Source organism: Anarrhichthys ocellatus, unplaced genomic scaffold, assembly GCF_004355925.1.
Source record: "Anarrhichthys ocellatus isolate YVR2014 unplaced genomic scaffold, GSC_Weel_1.0 scaffold56, whole genome shotgun sequence".
Classification (NCBI taxonomy): domain Eukaryota; kingdom Metazoa; phylum Chordata; class Actinopteri; order Perciformes; family Anarhichadidae; genus Anarrhichthys; species Anarrhichthys ocellatus.
In genome coordinates this window covers 775,047-797,539 of record NW_022280086.1, presented here as the reverse complement: position 1 = coordinate 797,539, position 22,493 = coordinate 775,047, and the positions used below count along the sequence as shown (strand labels likewise).

Here is a 22,493-nt window from a genome sequence, read left to right as displayed (position 1 = left end):
GTGTGTGTGTGTGTGTGTGTGTGTGTGTGTGTGTGTGTGTGTGTGTGAGAGAGAGAGAGAGAGAGAGAGTGAGTCTCACTCGAGTCGGGAAGTTGATCAGAATACACATATTTGACTGGCTGAGTAGCATCATGTGATGTGATTTAAAATGCATGTAATTGGTTGGTGTGTTTCCTGGACCGCTGAACGAGTGCCGTAAAGGCTGGGAAAACGGCGCCGGTTAAAATAGAAGCGCTCCATCAGAATTGAATAATTCTCGGACTGCGGTCCGCCTATTAGTGACCCCTGGATTATACTATTACTTCGATTACTTTCTATAAGGTATCTTTTTTTTTTTTTTAACCGTAGATTTTATTTAGTCAACTACTTGAGTACGGTTTCTCATCTTCATTTTGTCATCATATCAAACTACCCCCCCCCACATCCAGTCAAGGGTTTACATTACATACTCTGCTACATGAACGTGCTAACACGCTACCTATGTTTCTCCTCACAACAAATGCTTTCTTCTTAAGTTAAGAGTGTGATTGACGTTAACTTGACTAACGACTCATGTCATTACCGAGTGACCAACGACTGCTGTGACGAAATGTCAACATTTACTTTTAGGTAAAGTCGTAAAAGTGAAAAGTCCGAAATCTGCATATCGCGTATGAGCAACAAGTTCCACTGATCATTGAAATTGTCACGGTTTGGTGAACCATTGTTGGTAAAAAATTTAAATCACTGCTCACTGCTGCACAGAGTTGGTTAAAAGTGGAAGAACAGATCTCAAGTGTGTGTGTGTGTGTGTGTGTGTGTGTGTGTGTGTGTGTGTGTGTGTGTTGAGATCGCCCATGGACTGAAGATAATGTGTAATAAACTATAATATCCATATTTACATTCTGACGGACAGTAAACCTCTGCTAATGAATGCGCTTGAATACAGACTGAATGAATGAGGTGTTAAAACAGCATCTCTGGCTGTGTAAGAGGGAGGAGAGAGAGACAAACTCAGGGTTTGTTAAAGAAAAGCTGCCAGCGAGCAGGTTGGCTTCACAGAGTCAGTTGGTAACTTGAAATCCAGAGTGTCCTTCATCTCAGGGTTAACTAACTCAGTTTTCACTAAACCTGCTGAAACAGGAAAAAACAAACCGAAGGCCCAAAACACAAAATCTTCCAGATACAGATTTTCAAAAGATGCAACAGTCTAGTATTAACAGAAAAAGTCAGAGGGCATTGAGCCAAACTGACAGAAATGATGTTGAGCGTGGCTGTTAGTTTGAAGCATTAGTAATATAATCATCTCTGCCTGCACGGTCTCTTCAGTCCATGCCAGCACACACACTTTACTTTCTGTTCTGCCACAGTTAACAAAGTCTGCGTAGCAGTGAGCAGTCATTGTAATTATTCACTGACAATGATTATTGTGTTTTGATATCTTACATTGCTCTCTTGTTCAGCTTTTCAAAGGAAACAGGCTGTAACCTGTAGTAGATTGACGCACAGCAAAGCCTCTCGTGTACAGGGGACAGGCTCCGCTCGATTAAAAACAAATCTAATTCTGTAAATGGCTTTGAGTAATTTGGAATAGTCTCTGATGAATGGATCTGATGAGGAATGCCCTCAATCAGGATGCAATTACATTTACACATTTTTGATTCATTTATTTAAAAATATGTGTGCTCCATCAAACATATTTTCCATCAGGACGCATGCTTTATGGCTGACAAGATTTATTTGTTAAAAAATTCTGTATTATTTAGGACATTCTGCGATATGAGTCTCTGTCAGCAATGTTACCTGTAATATAGGTATGTCTCATATGGACGCTAAAGGTTGCCTTTTGTGTCGGTATCAGACGCCGAGGGGTGGGACAAAGCAGCGGTATTTAACAGGCTGTCCAACCTAACAAGACTGCCGCTTGTGACTTTTACAGAAAAGTGCCCCTGGTGTCATGAGACTGCCATGTAAGATTATCATCGTTATAACATTTATGTAACAAGGTGCATGTATGAAAGTGTTAAAAAACAACAACAATGAGGCGGTTTGGGCTACAGATTTGTCAGTCTGGATATTTTGGTCGTTCATAGCGTATCTCAAAGTGTGGAAATGCTGAGAAGAGTCCATGCTGCTACTAACAGAGCCTTACGGAGGACAACATGCGGACATAAATGATCTGCTGGCACTTCAACTTTCACATTACTTTCACTTTCTGCTGATTCCCCTCGTGAAGTTTACCAGCCGCCTCCGTTGCCGAGTTTGTCTGGTGCGACGAACCACCATACGTAGTCACGTTGTGACTGATGCCCACGTCGTTACTACAGAAACCCATGCAGATAGGTTGATAATGTCTGGACACACAAAGCCGAGCGGATCACTTGCAAATAACAGCAGTCTGTCCTAAATATGCGATTTGAGGAATAAGTCAGATTTGCCTGTTGTCTGAACGTAGTGCATGTGCTCCCTTGCTTTTCTCAGAGATGGATATTTCCAGAAGTAACCTCATACCAGTGGTGGGCAAAACAAATGACAAAGTTATAGCTATTTTATAATTTAATCATTTTTCATAAATACACTACATGTATTATAATTAGTGCTGGGCAACGATTAAAATATTTAATCGCATTGTTATGGCAAAGTTCAATAATGAATTCAAAAGTAGTGTATTGCGCACTTTTATCTTGAAAGTGCTGCTATATGAACAAAAGTGCAATAATATTTGGTTTGCAAACACTTTAAACAAATCAGGTTATTTTAACAGCAGTATTCCCTTTACACAGCAGCAGTTAAAACACAGTTATAATGATTCTGATAATAGATATTCAGCCGGTGTTCATAACTTTATCTTCATGTGTGTAAGAGATGCAATTTAAATATACACCTTAAACTGCAAACATATCTACTTCTTTTTTTATGTTTGTTAAATTCTCAGTAGCGATAACTAAATGATGCTTATTATACATATTACAAACAAAAACACTTTAAAAACTCGACAATATGTATTTTAATATTGTCACTGTTGTAAATTGTTTGTTTGCATGATTTACTTTTATTGTGAAGAGCAGGAAAACGGAAGTGCTTTTACTTTGAAGAGACAGGAAGTAGAATGGTACGTGTTCTTGACGCTAACAATGTTGATACTATAAAACCACATGTCGGGTACAAGAGCGTGTTGTGTTCAGTGTAATACTGTAGTTCAGACAGTAAAGTGTTTCATTCAAACAAGACGTGTCTTGATCCTCACTAGAAGCTCCACTTCGCAACAGTCACGTTTGATCTGTAACGAGACGATCGCGCTCGCATGTGTGTGTGTGTGTTTGTGAGACAAGAGTGAAGGATGGTGATGGAGTGTAGGAGGGGTTCTGGACCCGGGGGGGGGAAGGAAGGGACTCCACACGAACACAGCTGTTCACTGCTTGCTGCCTGGTTCTTGTGTTAAAAAAGTTGCTTAATAATAAATAAATAAAAAACTGCGTTAACGCGCGATAATATAATTGTCGGCGTCAATTAATTAATGCGTTAACGCGATAATAACGCGTTAACTTGCCCAGCACTAATTATAATTTAGTCAGTACTTTAGTCAGTAAAAACATTTTTCCCATTATCTTATTTTCTCATTGCACAGCTACTGTCTTCCTCAGTTGCTCTGCTTCCAGTGCAGCTTGTTTTAAGTTGAGCTTTTATCCAATCAGATTTCACCTCTGTGTCTCTAGGTAGAACAGAGGCCCGAGGCCTGCAGACTCACAACAAGTGAATCCCTTTGCAATTTAAGTGAATGGGGTCGATATTGTTGATTGTCATAGTCTTCAACCAATCAGATATTTAGTTTGACATGTTGGGCGTATTCTTTGACACGTCAGAGCCTTCTAGATAGTCTACAAGTACGTCAGCATTAACGTGCACTGTGATTGGTCAGTGAGCTAGCGTGACTGTTTTGAAGCTGAAAGCTAGCTAGCAGAAGTTAGTAGTCAGAGTTCAAGTTGAAAGATATGTAAGAAGTTATGACATTGACGTGGCATTTTTAGCGTTTTGCTTGGTGTAGAGTCTTTTTTTTTTTTACCTAGCTTTGTTTTTTTAACACTCAATGGCTGAAAGAGGAGAAACGGATTTCTCAAGAAGGAAAGCTGGACAGGGTCGGTCAACCCCACAGCTAACAGCCCTGACCCAGCATGGAAAAGGATTTGTACGAACGGTATTTCAGCGTCGGAGAAGCGTTGCACATTTCATGGCTGGGAATGCGTTTTATTTGCAACTGAGCGTCTTGGTGTTTGGAGCGACGCTAACCTGAGTTGGCTAACCAAGGCAGCAACACGACACCATAGCACGACAGGACACTTACAAGCTACGGTGCTTTTGAAAACTTTTGCTGAGACCCGAGTGGATCTACAACTCAACGAACACGTTCACAGGAGGACCTCTGGCTGGAACTGAACCGCACCGATGCTCTGTACAACCGCATCATTAAACTCTTTGTAATCAAAGAAAGGAGGATGGACTTTGTCTTTAAGGGAACAGCAGCTTTGGTAAGTGAACTGCTTTGTTTTTATATCTGCAGTATCGTTACTACTGTGTTCATTTTTCTATGGTGTCATTTTGATAATATGGTTAATATTGTTCCCTCTGATGTGAAAATATTTGAATGGTCCGTGCTCTTCAGTGTGCGGTGGAATACTGTTTTAGCGCTGCAGTGTTGCTGGATTGATTTATCTTGCTTTGTTGTCATATAAATGTATGTGACTGGTTCTTGTCATTGTATTAATTACATTGATTCTGACATGTCCGTTAATGACGAAGCATCCCGTCATCGCGGGGTTAGGGTCGGATATTTGATTCTCTGTTTGGGCTTTTGTTTTCTTTTACAAAGCAATAATTATGGTCTGGAGAAATGGGGATTGTGTGGCGATTGCTTTAGCCCTGTTTGAATCAGTAGGGAACAGCTAAACGCTGCGGGGAGAGTGTAGCGTGTTTGCTGCTATTGTTTTCCGCTAAGCTAGTTTAGCGTCGCGTGTTTCTTCTGGGGTCGGAGTGTCAGACAGCTGTCTGTTACGTCATGTGGGTTGCCAGTTTGAGCGCAGTCTACCGAAAACATATTTCCCACAATTTAAGCTTCTGCATTTTCCAAATGCACTAGTATTATTCAAACGTATTGTTCGGTTCGTAAGCCTCGTACCGAACAGTTTAATAGGAATACGTGTATTGTTACACCCCGAGAAACAAATAATAACCGTAACTGTGGCATCATAATGAGGTTATTAGGAGATTGTTCAACTATAGTCGGACAGCACTGAAGGCCCAGGTATAAAATGCACGGCCCGCCACTGCCTCATACAGTACCTGTTCTTTGGCAGACAGGTTGAACCAGTTCTCATAGTTGACATATTATGTTTCAATTAGAATTAGAAGCAACAACTCATTCTAGATTTGAAGGAGTTGGAAACCATGTTTACCAACTCAGTTCAGAGAGTGTGACCAGCAGTTTGTGACATTGGAATGCCCTGTCATGCCTCAGCTTGAATCCCTCTTCACTTATTCCTTACATTTCTTTCATTCTCTGCTTGGTTTTCATCTTCTGTCTCCTCCTCCAACACTTCTGTTCTTTTCTTTCAAACAGCTGAGCCCTCATCTGCTTCCCCTGTCTGTCGCTCGCTGTTTGCTGCTTAATCCTCTCTGTGTGATCACATGATTGTTGAGTACACTCCCTCGACAGTTAAACATGAAACCAGCTCAGTGCCCTGGACTGTTCAAATAACATCCAAATCACATGTCCTGAGTCAGGCTTATGTTCAGCTAATATGAGGCTTCAGCTGTTTAAGTTTGGATCTTTGTGCTGGCTTTGCGTGTAGGTTAATTGGCAGTATTTTGTCACAAATCGACTGTCCATGTGACTACCTTCACCGTCATAATAAAGTTATCATTTAAAATTTTTCTTTTTGTACAAAATTCTATTTCCCCCCCCCCCAACGGTTTGACAGTGTCTTTGTGCTGTGAAGGGATAGTAACAGAGACAGACGTTTGCACTAAAATATTGAAACTTTGAAAGATCTCCACTTGATATGCTGTCTGAGACTGTTGAAGCCTTACATTGTCTTAACATGAACTTTGGAATATATTTTTGCACATATATTTTTGATTTAGTTCACTTCCATTGGAAGCATGTTATGAAAGAATCTTTTATTGGCCAGTGTGAACTAAGTATGTATACTTCAAGCAAAACCCATTTCAATGATTATTACGAACCTCTCTTTAAATTGACCAGAATAACCTTTACATATACATTTTGGTATTTGTTGGGCCACAAAATGAGAAACGTAACAACCTAGACCGGGCTTTTACAGAAGGGAGGCTTAAAGAGACAGACGCTAAAAAGGAGTATTTCAGGCAGAGGGTGAATATAGGTACAGTATATTCAGACAGACGATGCAAGAAAAATTATATTTTAAACATGTACTAGAAACCCAAAATACAATTATGAACCTGAAATTGAGCATTATGTCACCTTTAAGTTACTCAATCGAACCAGACTAGAACGTTTATTACATACAATTGCTTACATGTTTGTACGAGATCTAGAATCCTTTTATTCCTCCACCATTGGTCTTTTACTAAACTCTCTGAAGAAGCAAAATATTAGCAGGACACTTTAGTTCTCACTGTTTTTGTAGCAGCAGGAAGCTGTAACTTCCCTCATTTTATCTAACACTTGTCACGTGGGCATGATGAGGACTCAAGCGCAGACAGTAAGATGCAGTGAGAAAAGGGTTTTAATGAAATACGAACACAACAGGGAATCCAAGGATGAGACAAGAGACGAGGGGGGAAATCCAGCAGGACGAGGCAGGGCAGGCAGACTGGGAAACCAGGAACAGGATGAGCAAAAACGGGTGTGTAGGTATGAACAATGACCTGGCAGTGAGTGAGTGAGAGACAGGGGTTTATAAAGTGGTTTGAACAGGTGAGGGGAGTTGTGCTGATGAGGAGGGAGTGCTTGATTAGAGGCAGGTGAAGGGAGTTAGGTTGATGCTGGGGGAGTGACTGAGTGAGGAGGGTGAAGTTACACAAAGACACAGAACACACAAGGCAAAGCCTGATCGTGACAACACTGTCCTGAAATGTAATTGTAGTGTCAATGCCTGCAACACATACAATGTTATCTAAAGCTACTCATCCCTCTAATTTATTAATGTCAAGTGATAATTGAGATGTTAGACTGTAGATCTGAGTAGTAGACCCACTTTTCATGCTAAAATACAGCACAAATAGTGTATAATCAAACACCTTATGACGGTGTGTCCCCTGATTTTGGTGTGAAGTGGACATGATGCAGGATGAAGCCTTCCTGCTGCTTCTACTTTTTAGTTATCTTTTCAGATACATTTTGTTTCACAAAACACTAAATGAAGTGCTATGTCAAAAAAATAAAGTGGAACTTACCGAACCACAATCCAGAACCCAATGCCCGGTGTATTGGTGCATTTACTTGCATTTATGTCTTTGGTATATTGCTGGCTTATTCATATTTTTTAAGCATCATGTACACAAGACACATGGTTTTAGTGATCGGGGTAGTTTTAAAATTGGGGAACCCTGATTTTACCCAACTGATGTATACAAGCAAGAGACTCGCACATGCAAACCAGGATGCAACATCCTGGGGAGTTTCCAAGAGCCATGTTTAAGGCATGGTTCCGAAATAACATTGAGCTAGCGGAGAAATCAGATTGTATTCTGCATAATGAGTAATCAAATGATAATTTGATTACATTTAAGTGATAATACTTCTGTACATTTACTTGAGCAACATGTATAATTTAGGACTTTTACTTACTTTTACAGGAATATTTTTAGGCTGTAGTATTTCTACTTTTGCTTAAGTAAAGGATCCAAGTACTTCTTCCACCATTGCTGCAGTGCATGTCAATCTCTACAAGACACGCAACAGAACACAATGCAGAGAGAAGGGCATCTAGGAGCATGTAACCACATCACAACAAACATTTATTTTAACCAAAACCATGATCTCTTCCTAAACCTAACCAAGTAGTTACATTTCACAACATTACCCATACGTTTAAAACTGCTACCCTTTCACAAGGTTAAATAGAATGGTCACTTTTCAAATCTGCCACCGTGCGTTTGTTTCACAAAGTGAAATGAAATGGTTCTACGTTGTTTTGGGATTCTATGGCAAACGACCTGTTGTTTCGTTATGAGGGCGTGTTGCAATTATATCAGTAAAATGATTGAAGAGAGAATTTCCTTCTTGTTCAGACTTATTTGGAGTTTGCAAACTGGAAAAACATGTTTGCAAATTTAAAGGCAGCATGGCAAAGAAAACACCCTTTGCTCTCCCAAAACTGGTGACATAACTCAAGTTCACATGATGTTCAAAATGCTGCTGTCAAATAGTTTGTACTTAAAAATCTACCACTGCACCCTCTTGAATCCAATTTTTTTTTGTGCTTGGTCAACAATGTTTCTTTGTATTATGTTGCTGACAGAGCTGGATTCCCAAGATCCTCAGGAAGCGAGTGTGCACCACTTTTGTTGAAGACTCTTTCAGGTAATTACTCCTTCCTCTGTTTTCTCTAAAATGCAAAAATATTGGGTTTTAATGATGTGAAAGCAGGCTCCAACATCCGGTTCTGAAAAGTGAAGGCAATGCAAAAGTGCCTTAAACTGAAGGCAAAGCTCTCACTTTACCAGTCCATCTACGTTCAGACCCTCACCTATGGGCAAGCGGACGAAATGAGCTTTTTTCATATGGCTGGGCTCAGCCTTAGAGATAGGGTGAGGCGCTCAGCTCAGTGTCACTTCTGGTTGCAAAAAAACAAGTAGGCCACGCCCAAAATGCCAAACTCGAGGCATCAAAATGGTTGGCACTAACCAATGGGTGACGTGTGAGTATGTCCACTTCTTACAGTCAATGTGTGTCATAGGAATACATTTTTATTTTTTTTTTTGATTGTGTGATTCTGTAATTGAATGTTTTTCTGATGGTGGTGGTGAAGGTGAAGGGTCTTCCCTGATTTCACAGAACTCAAGCTCTACATTTAATACAGTTATCATATTATCTGTTAAGCCTCGTGACAGAAATCGAGGAGCTGTCCTGGTTTTTCATTTGATTATCAGTTAAAAAAGTACTTCAGTCCTGTTATTATTTTATCATATTGTTTTAAAGATGTTATCATTTTTACCATTCTCTGACTTGGAGGAAGTTGTTAATTCTTTCTTCTTCTTTATCATTGATTAAACTCTGTCTTTACCTGAGGGGCTGCAGCATTCTGTATAACTAGCTGGAGCAGACAAGAGAGATCACGTAGCCTCAATTTTAACCTCTTTGCTTTGGCTTCCATTTGATATAAGAATTGATTTAAGGTTTCACTCATTACTTTTAAATCCCACAAACTGGAACAACCTTCCTGTTGAAATTCAATTTAGAGCGAGATTAGGGTTGTACCATCGATGAAACCAGCAAAAGTATCTTACTGTACAAACTGTATCATTAACACAAATGCCTTTTGAAATTAAATGACCCTGGGCATTTCAGGCGCCATTAACCAGATAAGTTTGTATGGGTTTGTGTGTCAGTAATGGAGCGCTGTGTCAGTGTGGTGGTGTGCGGGAGGTGCATGACTCTGTGGCAACGGCAGACTTCTTTGGAGCAGCCATTGTCACTCAGTGGGACAGCAGGCAGCACTCTTCAGAGTGTCCCACCGACGCCTATGGGGAACTGGAGTTTGCCGGCGCTGGACGAAAACACAGTCATGTGAGTGACGCACTCCTACACACACTCATCTACACCACACACAATTTAAACCAAATCCAAGATGATGAAACCACCCTTTAGAGCAGGGGTGAAAAATATCAGGGGCCAAATAGTAATTCAATAGTTTTCAACCAGATACTTTAAATGCAAATCAGTGTTTCTAGACCAGAAAACCCCATGGGCCAAAGTACAATATTAAAAACAAAGAAAACTGAACAGTTTAATGTTTAACATTACAGTCGTTAACTGGAGTGCCTATATATTACATAAAGTATTTCTGTATCTGCTGCTCTTAAATTAAATTAATATTAATTCAATACTTTTAAAGGGCCCAGGCAGAAATGGTAAAATATTATTGTTTTTCATAAACTTTAGTCAACATCTAGTGTACTTCGATGGAGTGTTGCCTGTGGTGGCCCTCTGGACATAGATTTAATTCCCATGTACATTAAAGTATGATAAACAATAAGAATGTTAAAATTTCTTGTTGAAATACATCTTTGTCTGAATCATTATAAATTATTTGATAAATGCATTTATTTTTCTGTCTAGTTTCTGCGGCTGTCATGTGACACCTCACCTCAGATTGTCTACACCCTGATGACGGTTCACTGGGGCCTGCCCTTACCCAACTTAGTTGTGTCGGTGGTGGGGGGTGAAGGCCATGAGAAGGTCAAAACATGGGTGAGAGATGTCCTAAGAAACGGGCTGGTTAGGGCTGCACAGAGCACAGGTAAGAACCCAGAGTTACTAATAGGGTCAATAGAAACCTATGAGAATCCAAACTGGAACCATTTTGTACGAAAACTTCAGAAATTGTAGAATATTGTTTGATTGATGTCTTGTTGTTGTAATCAATTGCTTCAGCTGACTCCTGGATAATACGCTTAAACCAGTGGCGGCCGTGCATTTTATACCTGGGCCTGCACTCATGAAAATGAAGCTCAACACCTACAAATACACTATGAGTGCAGTACATGAATACCGGCATGACGGGATGCGGCGGCATTAACGAACAATGAGTCAAAATCAATTCAGCTAAAACACGCATTCTGCCACACACTCAAGAGCACGGGCCATTCAAATATTATTCATATCAGAGGGAACAATATTACCCATATCATAAAAACGACACGATAGACAAATTAACAGAGTAGTAACTCTCCTATCACTCCCTCCAGGAAATACACGACTCCATAGTTCTTGTTACTGACGGATTTATTTGTCTGTCAACACCGAGAGGGAAAATGAGTCCACTTGAAAACGCATGAATCTTCAAAGTAGATCACTTAAAACTTAACTTTAACACTTTAACTTTAACACTTTGCGCAGAGTATATAGACCGCTGCCGCTTCGCGCGTCGTCTTGTTGCTGTGCACCGGCTAAATGTGTCCCCCGCGCAACATAGGACGTAACAATAGTTCCTATCACATATAAAACCAAACGAAAATCCATATAAGTTGTATAAATAATAATATAAACAAGCATATTAAATGATGACATAGATCATATGTATGGCAGTTAAAGCTACTGCAGTTAACTTACCAGAGCTGCTGTTCACTATTTAGCTGTTCTTCCTCCTTTCTTTGTTAACAAAGAGTTTAATCTCACGGTTGTTCAGTACATCCGTGCGTTTTAGTTCCAGTAAGAAGTCCTTCTCGATTCATGGACGCCAGTGAAGACAGTCGAGCCTCCCCAGTTGTATTTCTTGAATAGGTTTTAATGCGTTTGAGGCTGAAAATGTCTGCTCGACAGAGGCAGCAGATCCGAATAGCCTTTGAGTTAAGAAGTGGGGCCCTCCTGATATTAAGAGCAAGGCTGTTCCTGGAGTGCAGAGCAGAGGGAACTGAGCGTGTTAAAATTGGAGCAAATGGGGTACATTATTCATAAGTAGATGAAGTAGAGAAATATTGTCTTTACTTTCACACATCACTTCAATGTGGAATATATACAGTATATGCTGTGTAACTGAAAAGCAAATTGTATGTGTACCACCTCACCACTTTTCTCCCTACTCTTCCCCAGGGGCGTGGATTCTGACGGGGGGTTTGAGGGAAGGCGTGACCCGCTGTGTGGGTGAGGCGGTGAGGGACCACGGGTCCGCGGCTCCAGCTATCTCCAAGAAGAAAGTGATTGCTGTGGGGCTGGCACCCTGGGGCCTGGTGCACAACAGGCAGCAGCTCGTCAATGCCCAGGTACTCTTCAGGCAGTATGCATACCATGGGCTTGTCCTGAGATAGTCCACTATACAGCCTGCACCTTTGGCACAAGGTTCACTCCAAAATACAAATAGATACTAAAAAAAAAAAGTCTTTGTGCCTCTATACCCTATTTTACATGAGAAATGTATTATTTGTTTCCTGTTATTTTGTAACCCACAGTAAAAGAGCAACACACACCACTAAACTGCATGTGATGATTTTAATGTGCTCTAATTGAATACATTTATCCTAATTTGAAGAATTACTGTATGTATCCTTTTCGAAGGTGAATTCTACTAATTCTATGCTGGTGTGTTTGACTTCTGCATGTCTTGCGTAAGCAGCAATATATATTAGTGGCGGGCCGTTCATTTTACACCTGGCAGTGAAGTGCTGTCCTGCAGCTGAAACACCACCTAATAATCTCATTATGACGCCACAGCTAGAGTTATTTGTTTCTGGGGGTGTAACTACACGTATTCGTATTAAACCGTTCGGTACGAGGCTTACGAACCGAACAATACGTTTGAATAATACTAGTGCATTTGGAAAATGCAGAAGCTTAAATTGTGGGAAATATAATGTTTTCGGTGGACTGCGCTCACGTAGCAGACAACGGGCTTTGTGACCTCTGAACCCGGAACAAAAAAAAAAACGCAACAAAAGACAGCTGAGGCACCGCACTTCTGGGAGGCTACGCTAAACTAGCTTAACAAACAATAACTCCGCGCATGACGGTATGCTTCGTAATTAACGGACAATGCATATAGTCCAAATCTATATAATTAACACAATGACAACAACAAACTCACAAGAACCAGTCACATATATTCATATGACAACAAATCAACCCAGCAGACCTGCATCAACACGCATTCTGCTACACACTCAAGGGCCATTCAGATATTAGATGTAAAAAAACAAACAGTTGACTTACCAAATGCTGTTCACTTAAAGACAAACTCCATCCTCCTTTCTTTGTTGACAAAGAGTTTAATCCCACGGTTAAATCCCAACTCACAAATCTGTTTCTCCTCTTTCAGCCATTGAGTGTTAAAAAAAAAAAAACAAAGCTATGTATAAAAAATAAATAATCTACACCATGCAAAAAATGTCATCATTTCTTTCAATTTGAACTCTCACTACTCCGACTAAGCCTCTGATGGCTACTTTAATTTTCGTTTTCCAAAAGTCACATATATAATATTTCATGATCAGATCTTACTTTTGCATCTTGTTGGAATCATAAAGTAAGAGTAAGTACTCAAGACTCCATCCTTGTATTTCTGACTAAACACTTGATGGAGACTCTTGTAGTGATGATGTTTCAGTGAGAGCTAATGGAGAACATGAAGTGGAGAGAAGAGTGAATGGATCATCATCTCTGGAAACAAACCCTGCAATATCCCGTCTGCCTTCAACAGAGTAAAGAAAAAAAAAAAAATAATACCAGTAGGGTTGAGCGGATGTGTGGGTGATGGACTGTTAGCTGGGAGCTCCAGCTGAGATCAGATCAGCAGAGAAGATTCCATCTCTCTCTGGAAATGAACTCACTCACATGAACTTTTGTGTTGTCTGTTTGAAGGGCAGTTTCCCTGCTCGATACTACGTCCAGAACACATCGCGCGACTCCTGCTGCTTGGACAACAACTGCCAGGCTTTCCTCCTGGTGGATGATGGTACTGTTGGCCGCCGAGGGGGAGAGACAGCCTTTTGTGGAAGTCTGGAGGACTACATTTCCCATCAGCGCACTGGCATTTGGGGTGAGACAGTCCCAGAGTATGTTAAGCGCAGCCCCTTTCAAACATGGACTGTTATATTGCTGTAATATCTTATTAGACAGTAGAGTGCTATATACTATATTACTTAGTAAATGCAATGAGGACATTACAATATGAAAGTCATGTTTTGGCTTTCAGATCATTTATATTCTACTCGCATAGTTTTGAAGCATTTTGCTGGATTTTGCTTGCTGGACTTTCAAACATGATATCTTGAGTTGCCATGAAATTGAAAGAGTGAGGTGCATGTCTGAAAGGAACTCTTGAGAAAATGATGTGGGCTGACTGTGTTAAGTACTTGACTGCCCTCTACTGCTTAAGTTAAGGTAGTAGTTGTGCACTTTTGGAGAGGTTGTTTGAGGTTATGGGAGAGCATTTCAGGTTTTATTTCTTTGCTTAATGTAATGTTTCTGTAGAGAAGCTGGCTTTTTCTTCTAACTTCTTATCTTGGGCCAATACCAGGTAGTGGCAGTATTGAAATCCCTGTGCTGTGTATGCTCATCTCAGGAGACGCCAATATGCTGGAGGTGAGGAAACTGTCACATACATTCTCACTCTACACACACTATGATAGTTTTTTGATTTTACCATACATTTTTCCAAGGATAGTTTATTACCAATAAGCCAGACTAACAGGCCACAACATACGCGGGATTTCTTTACAGAAAGATGCAGGCCTTACCTAACCCTGGCGAGTTCGACTATGTCTCTCCACTTAACAGAGTTGTTGGGCTGGTTGGTCCGGTCCTCTTCTCCCAATAGTGCACTGAACTTGATGTTGGTTTCAGTTTATTTAGGTTAGCAATCATTGTAGATCACAGTCTCAACACAAAGAGACTCTCCTGTCAATCCAGAGGCATCTGTTGTTGCGGAAGTGTTACACCCACCCCTATACTGTTAGCTCTGTTAGCACTGTTGCTGTTGTTTGCACTGTTTGTACTGTTAGCGACTAGCCATCGGCTTAGCCATTGCAATGTTCAGAGCCATGTGGAGGCAATCCCTCCATCATAGATCTGCTCTGAATTTTTTATTTAGCCGAGTTTCAAAATTCAAAAGATTCTGAAATTGAAAATGCTGGTATCGTAAAAACAACATCAAAATACAGCTCATCAGTAGTTTGTATAAAGTCTGCCTTTTTTTTTTTTTTTACATTTTCAAAAAATCTAATTTTGACAAAATTCACTCTTTTCGCTTGACCACAGCAGCACTCAAGTTTTTCCCTACCTGTCTTCATGTTATTGTGAAGGCAGTTCTGCCACTGATTATAAAGCAATGTCTAATATTTCATGGCATATGATCTTTGTAATTTTTGAAAAATAAAGTACCTAAATGACTGTAAAAAACATATAGCCATCTCACTGACATACTGATTAAAATCTGTATATTTGAAAATGTCCTGTCATTTATACTGTGTACCTATTTCCCTGGCTCAGAGATTAGATGTCTCTCTGAGGAAAGCTACACCCTGGCTGGTTCTTGCTGGTTCTGGTCCTGCTGCAGACTTTATCAGTGATCTGCTGGACAATCTCTCCTCTGTTTCCCTGAGTACCTCCTCTCCTCCAGCAGAGGGGGAGGCTGCTGAGGGTCTCAGCGCAGAGCTCCGCGACAAGGTCCGTGACAAGGTTCAGAGATACTTCCCAGCTGCAGCTGAGCTGGAGAAACTGGTGGATAGTGTGAGTCAGACCGCTCCAATAATTCTAATATTGCTCATGGTAGAATTGAATAAGATGCTGCCAAGATCATCCAGTACTATTCTATTTGATCTGCCCAGAGTCTGTGTGGTTCTGTAAATATTTGAGATGTATGAAATTAAACTTTTTCCAAACATTAATTTGCTCATTTTCTTTCACTACCTCTGTGTTTCTAGGCTCTGAGTATTTATCAGAACAGAGAGTTCATTACTGTTTTCCATGGGGAAAAGGAGGGCTCTGATGATTTTGATATAGTTCTCCTCAAAGCTCTTGTTAGAGGTAAGTAAACATATATGTATATTTATATAGCACTGTAAAAGAGCAGAATGTCATGAAATGCTTCGAGCCCTATTGATGACATGGGGCTGCAATAGATCTCTCTTGCCTCTAATGTACACAGCTTTTTGACCTTGCAGAGTTTTGTAAGTGATCACGAGTACCTTGAATTCAATTCTGAATTTGATGGGGAGCCAATTTAGAAATATTAGGATTGCTGTCATGCAACCTTTTAGATGACCTGGACAATAAGTGTTGCTAAGACAGTTGAAGAGGGATGTACAATAGTTAAGAAGGGACAAAATAGAAGCGTGAATAATCCTATTGAGACCTTTCATTAGGCCTATCAGGGGCAAGACTGGCTGAACTCAAGGAAATTATCTGTCATCTTGTTTTTTGGCAGCAATGTAAAACAGACAATTCTGCAACATTTTAAGGCTGTTATCCTTTTTTTGTGTGTGTAACTTTGAGTTTGTTCAATAAAAGCTGTTTTAGATTTTAATACCAGGTTTGTGAGATCTTGAATAGACTGACACACATTTGAGGCTCAGTATATATCATACCATGTCTCTACAAAACATTCTTGGTGTGTCTTTTCATATTCTCCAGGTATTTTCCATCAGCCTTATCTAGACCTTTACCTTCCCCAGTGTGTGACACCATTTCTGACACTGCCCCCTACACCCACATACCCCCTACACTAAGACAACGAAAGACCCGCAAAATCACAACGCTGTCCAATTTAATTGATCCAGTCTCCATTGTTGTACAGCACATGTAAATGTTGCTCTGCGTGTGTTTTTGTGTTTGTGTTAAGCTAGTAAAGGTGTGTCCAGTGAAGCCATGAAGTACACTGAGGAGCTAAAACTAGCCGTGGCCTGGAACCGAGTGGACATCGCCAAAACTGAGCTCTTTAATGGAGACTTACAGTGGAAGGTCAGAGTCAAACTTAATGACAAATACATGATGAATACATTATACATGAAGAAGGTTTGGAATATATATAAGGTACAAAAAGAATGTTAAAAGTCTACAGCCTCACTAGTATTTGGAGCCATTAGATCCTTCCGTCCTGCCGGTAAATCCCTTTTAAACTAATTAAGTACTTCTCCTCAAGTTCAGTGAACTGACTTTGATGTGTAAAATCGGGGCTCCTTTAATAGAAATTCAAAGACGTCCAAATGTTGCACCAAAATGTTAAAGTTTCAAAAGCTAAATATAGCTACTTGATCACACATGTTGATCAGTGCAACACACAGCTTAGCTTAGTTTGGCAGTGCCTTTATTTCTCTTTCACTCAATGCATTGAAAAGTACAAAACCTAGGGCTATGCTACAGAAAGCGGTTAGAAATGTATTTCTGCATGCTTTAATCACATACTGTTGATGTGGTGATTTATATTTTAAGTATGAGGACCTTGAGGACTCCATGACAGACGCACTGATCAACAACAAGCCCCAGTTTGTGCGTCTCTTCTGCGAGAATGGACTGAATATTCTGGACTACCTGACATACCGCCACTTGGAAAGCTTGTACTGCTCACTGTCAGACAGCTCACTGGCCTACATTCTGCTCCAGAGGCATCTAAGCGAGAGGCAGAGCCTGGGTGGATCCCTGCCCAACCTGCATGGAGCTCAGACGGTGCCTCTGAAGAGTCTTCAGAGTGCATTAACTGGACCCGCTTCAGCAATGGAGCTCAACCTGTATGAGGTGAGGATGGGGAAAGGAGTTGCAAGAAGGAACCTATAAGACCGATAAATAGCAGGTTTAATTATACTGTTAGTGGTGTACAATAGGTGAATGGATGATGGTGTTAGCGTCATGTTAATGATTACTGTGTAATGATGGTGTTGAGGCTGCTAATGATAATTACTTTTATATGTATTTCTTTTACTTTATTTAAATACCATTCAGTGCTATTTTAGTCACAATTATGCTGTATCACAGGGTTCATTTTCATTTTACAACAGGGTTGCGCCACATTTTGTAGTCTCATTTTGCTAAATAAGAAAAGCAAACAAAAAGCAAAACTGTATTATATGGTGGAGGATGAATTTCGGAATCTCACATCCTGAGGATAGAAGCTGTTCCTGATGTCTGTTGGTACGTCAGCTGATACTTCTGTATCTCTTGCCAGATGGCAGCATGGTGAACAGGCTGTGGCTAGGGGGGGTATTGTCTTTTAATATTCTTTGGGTTCCTTTGCGGGCACCTTTTGTCACCGATATCACTGAAGCTCGGGATATGGGTACCAACGAGGTTCTTGGTTGTTTTAATTAAACCTCTGTAGAGCCCTCATGCCCTGGGTCGAGCATGTCCAATGCCAGTTTGTAGTGATTCCAGTCAGGATGCTTTCTATTGCTCCTCTGTAAAAGTTGACATGAACTTGGCACGGGCCCCTACCTCAACTTTTATCTAAACCAAAATGAATTGTTATACACAGTATGCCAGACTAAGTCAGCTGACATATTCATAATAGTAATGTGACAGCTGAGCGAAGTGCATTAGCACGGCTGTACCTCTCACCTGCCACTGTCAGTAATCGGACTCGCTGTCTCTCCAGCGTTGGCGAATGTTGGCTCACGTTAGCGTAGCTATATGTTGTTTTGCCAGATAATGAATGACCTTCAATTTAGTTGCTGTATCACTTTGTTTGGATTGTTTTGGGGATCCTTTTCTGCCCATGTGTGGTTGTTTCAACACTTGTCTAGGGAGCACAAATCAGATGTTTGGACCATTTCACCCAAGATGTCTGAGTCGTTTCCAGGAGATTTATTTCCACCCATTCCCAGGCTTCTGGGAAACAACTCAGTTATGTTAAGGCAACAAAACTACTTGGTTAGGTTTAGGAATAGACAGTGAAATAATTAGTAAGGTTTCGTGTTTGTTTGGGTTGAAATGATTTCATGGGATATACCTACAAATTACGGTGCATTATTTTTTGTCCATTGCTACGTACGCTGGAGGAGACGAGCCTGAAATGTAACAGCCAAATATGTGTTTGATGAAAATTCAAATCCTTTTAAATACATTTGTGTGGATTTATTACATAAATGTATTACATTTATTTAAATCAAGAAATATTTGTGTTCATCAGAAATATATTTGTGAATCTTGTGTTTTATATGTGGATTTTGTTTGCATTCATATATAATGATTCGGAAATATATGATATGTTTAAATTACAAAATACATTTGTGTGCTTTCCTTAATATTGAGACTGATCTGACTTATTTCTGGCCGATGATGGTAGTGTCGTCTGCAAACCTCCCATCAGAGTTCTCTTCATGTTTGGGGTAGCAGTCATGGGTGTGCAGCGTGAACAGGAGGGGGCTGAGGACACAACCCAGGGGGCTCTTCAACTAGAGTGGAGGAGGTTTGGCTGCCAATCCAAACTACCTGGGGTCTGTTTGTGAGGAAGTCTAATAGCCAGTTGCAGAGTGAGCTACTCAGTCCAGAGAGAGTTATCAGGTCCAGCAGCTTGAAACAGCAGAATGTTAGTGTTTTAATGGCCGACACGCCCCCTCATTGTTCATCAGTCATGTGATTGGACGCTGCAGCCGATCGGACTGACTGACTGGAGTTTAACACCAGAGTGAAGACAGATCACAGAATAAACTCAAGCTTTATATTTGATTAGTTTTCTGATTCAACATCTGGTTTAAATAAATGTTCAATGTAGTCTGAACAACAAAAGGACCACAAACAACTTTCTTCATTCATTAGAAAGATTTGTGTTTTCATGATCTGATATTTCCCTCAATAACTTTTATTATGAAAACAATTAAAGTCGGAGAGCTTTTCATATCATTTATCATAATTTCCATTCAGTCACGTGAGGCTGATCATTCCTGAGTGTCTGGTTTGATGAGTTATATCATTTAAGTTTAACCTGAAACATGGAGCCTAATACATTTATTCCAGTGTTCAAGAGAAACCATAATCATATTCTGGGTTAATTAATAATGATGTCACAATCAGAATTTCAATACGTACAGATGCAAATAATTCATAAATATGACAAACGCATTCCGCCGGTAGAAATCTATCCTGAGCTCATAAACAGGACACAGTTTTTTCTAGAGGTAACAGGCTACAGAGAGAACACACCTTTACTCTAACAGTGATGAAGTGTCTTTATTAGTTATTAGTGTTATTAGTTACTGTTATTAAGTACAGTGATCATGTGAACAGACACAAACTTATCAAAAGTCTCTCCAGCTGTTAAAGCCGACTGACAGCTGATCCAGCTGTGATCAGCTGATCCTCCGTCATCAGAAACAGACGTCGCTTCACGTGACGCAACTGAAGAAAGGACGTCTCATGTCTCTTAAAACATATTTCCTCATTTCCTCTCTCCTCGCATGGTTTCCTTGCGTCTCCATGCATCCCTGGTGGGAGGGACTAAGACACAAGGAAAGGACGCAAGTGAGGGAAACAGGGATGCAATTAAGAGCCTTGGGATGTACCCTGGGTGAATGATGACATGTAATGTGAAGGCGCTTTCAGTGGTCAGAAGACTAGAAAAGAGATATACAAGTACAGTTTATTTACCGTTTTTACCACATCCCGCAGGGCAGACTTTACAGCTGACTCTTTGTTGAGAAGATAAAAGTGAGCTTAAAAGGTGTTTAGCTCATCTGGCAACGTGGCCACGTATCTGTAGTGTTGTTGGTGTTGAGGTCTCTCACCAGTCTCTCTTGACACCTATGCTTTGCCTCCTTGATGCCAGCCTTCAGTCTTGCTCTGGCGATGCTGTATGCTTCCTTGGCATCTGAAAAGCAGCTTTTTTTGTCTCTGGATATCGCCCTCACCTCTCCATTCATCCAAGATTTCTAGTTGGGGAATGATTTTTTTATTCATTGTGATCACCACATCATCAATGCTGATAAATGATGTCACTGTTAATGAACATTTTTCGAGATTGATGTCATTCACCTGGCGGCATCCCTGAACACGTGCCAGTCTGTACATTCAAAACAGTCTTGTAGAGCAGCTGTAGCTTCACCTGTCCATACTTTAACTGTTTTTTTTTTTTTATGCGTTCTGATTTAATCCGCTGGGAGTAAGTAGGCAGCAGAAGCACAAAAATATGGTCTGATGATCTGATCTCTTTTAACTAAATCATTTGAAGGAACCTTCCACCTCTCCTCCCACCATAATTTCCCAAGAGACATTTAAGGTCAGGAAAATGCCAAACTGTCGTAGTGCTGCTTACACAAGCCTCTAGAACAGCTTCATTGCTCCTTGTCATGAATTACACTTACTGTCATAAGGTACGCTTCTTCCAAAACATTTTCCCTAATATGGTGAGAGAGATGGTGGTAATACGTCACTAAATCTCCCCTGTTTCTCACCAAACCATTGAGTGAGACCTGCGACCTAAGGTAGCATTATGTTTCTACACTAAGTTATTCAGACATTTTATTTCAATATTCAACTTGTCACTTTTGAGAAACAAAGTCACTAGAGTGATTTAAGAAGTCACTGTATGTAGCAACAGTGTCAGGCTGATCAGTATGTGTACCCGTTTCCCTTTACTTAATTTCCGCAAATCTTCTGATTCTGATCTGATGTAAACAGACTCTCATACATTGGATTTAACTAGTTTTGAAACACAGTGAACTGTAATTGTTTTTGTTTTTTGCTTTATATCAAATGTAATAACACGAAAGCACCCTTGCTCTGTATACAGTAGTAGTGAATTGTCTGGTGATGCTGCAGGTATCCCGCCTGCTGTGGGACCTGTTGGGTGATGTCTGTCAGCCTTTCTACTATGGACCTTTGGGCCTGAACCCCAGCACCGGCACTAGGAAGGCTCTCAAGGTCAGTGAGTTGGAAACTCTCTCCTTTTGTTGCTTTTGCAGTTTGAAATAAAGTAGTGAGAATGAAAATAAGTGAGCTTTTCATCTCTGTGTGAGGCTAGAGGCTCCAGGCTACATAAGCTGCTGCTATTACACCTCTAAATTTCTGAAACAACTGGCGGCCGTTCAGAATGATGGTACACCAGGTTTTGACAAGGAAGAACAGTTCAGGGAGTGGATAGCTCTGGTGGAGTACTCTTTTTAGTTAACCTTTTAAAAGTTCACATCTTATAGGGGATTCAAATAAAAATGTGTTTTTCACTGCATATGAAATCACTGAGAACATCAGAAAAAGCTGCTGGCACAATTCAAAATAGATGATATATTTCTTTGGATCTGACTTCCTCACTGGTGTCTTGTCTTGTTGTGTCTTCTCTAGCAAGTCAATAAGATGCTGCTGGGGGAGTGTATGTATCAGGACCAGCGCTGCCTCTCCCCCTGGGCAGCCCTCTTCATCTGGGCCATCCTGCAGAACCGCCGTGAAATGGCTATTTACTTCTGGGAGATGGTGAGACTCACCTGTGATATTCCACAACCTCACTGAAGACATTTTATTTTGGAGTTGAAGTTTTAAGGAATTGGCTGTGTTCAAATGACACTGTCAACATTAGTACACATGACATTTTAAGGTGCTGTGTGAAACAGGCTGACCAGCATTAGCACACTACTGTAAACGTCGCTGAGGTCACAAAGCTGCCATTTTTCTAGGGTTGCCATCAAATTTGGTTTAATTTGAACAGGCGTTTATTGGCACCATGTTTTTCTGTGTTTCCTTGTCAGGCAGGGGAGTCAGTGCTGAGCGCTCTGGGTGGCTGTAAGATGCTGAGGGAGCTTTCTAAGCTTGAGAGTGAGACTGAGACCAAGCTAGCCATGAAGGAACTGGCACAGACGTTTGAGAACCTGGCACACGGTGAGTCAGACCACAAGCAGCT

The 22,493-nt window shown here is 40.6% G+C and overlaps 1 protein-coding gene across 2 annotated transcripts in view; it reads left to right on the top strand.

Annotated features, from left to right (window-relative positions):
• trpm4a (transient receptor potential cation channel, subfamily M, member 4a) overlaps positions 1-22,493 on the top strand; it is a 46,918-nt gene that overhangs the window by 4,787 nt on the left and 19,638 nt on the right. The window contains exons 2-14 of one of the 2 annotated variants that reach the window (XM_031871075.1): positions 8,481-8,542; positions 9,571-9,748; positions 10,301-10,481; positions 11,774-11,943; positions 13,535-13,712; positions 14,193-14,257; positions 15,164-15,403; positions 15,598-15,700; positions 16,515-16,633; positions 17,105-17,407; positions 21,422-21,523; positions 21,941-22,069; positions 22,342-22,471. In XM_031871075.1, coding sequence (XP_031726935.1) covers positions 8,481-8,542; positions 9,571-9,748; positions 10,301-10,481; positions 11,774-11,943; positions 13,535-13,712; positions 14,193-14,257; positions 15,164-15,403; positions 15,598-15,700; positions 16,515-16,633; positions 17,105-17,407; positions 21,422-21,523; positions 21,941-22,069; positions 22,342-22,471 — 1,960 coding nt within the window. Of the gene's footprint in view, positions 1-8,480; positions 8,543-9,570; positions 9,749-10,300; positions 10,482-11,773; positions 11,944-13,534; positions 13,713-14,192; positions 14,258-15,163; positions 15,404-15,597; positions 15,701-16,514; positions 16,634-17,104; positions 17,408-21,421; positions 21,524-21,940; positions 22,070-22,341; positions 22,472-22,493 lie in introns of those variants that run through there. The other variant, XM_031871076.1, reaches the window with a different exon arrangement.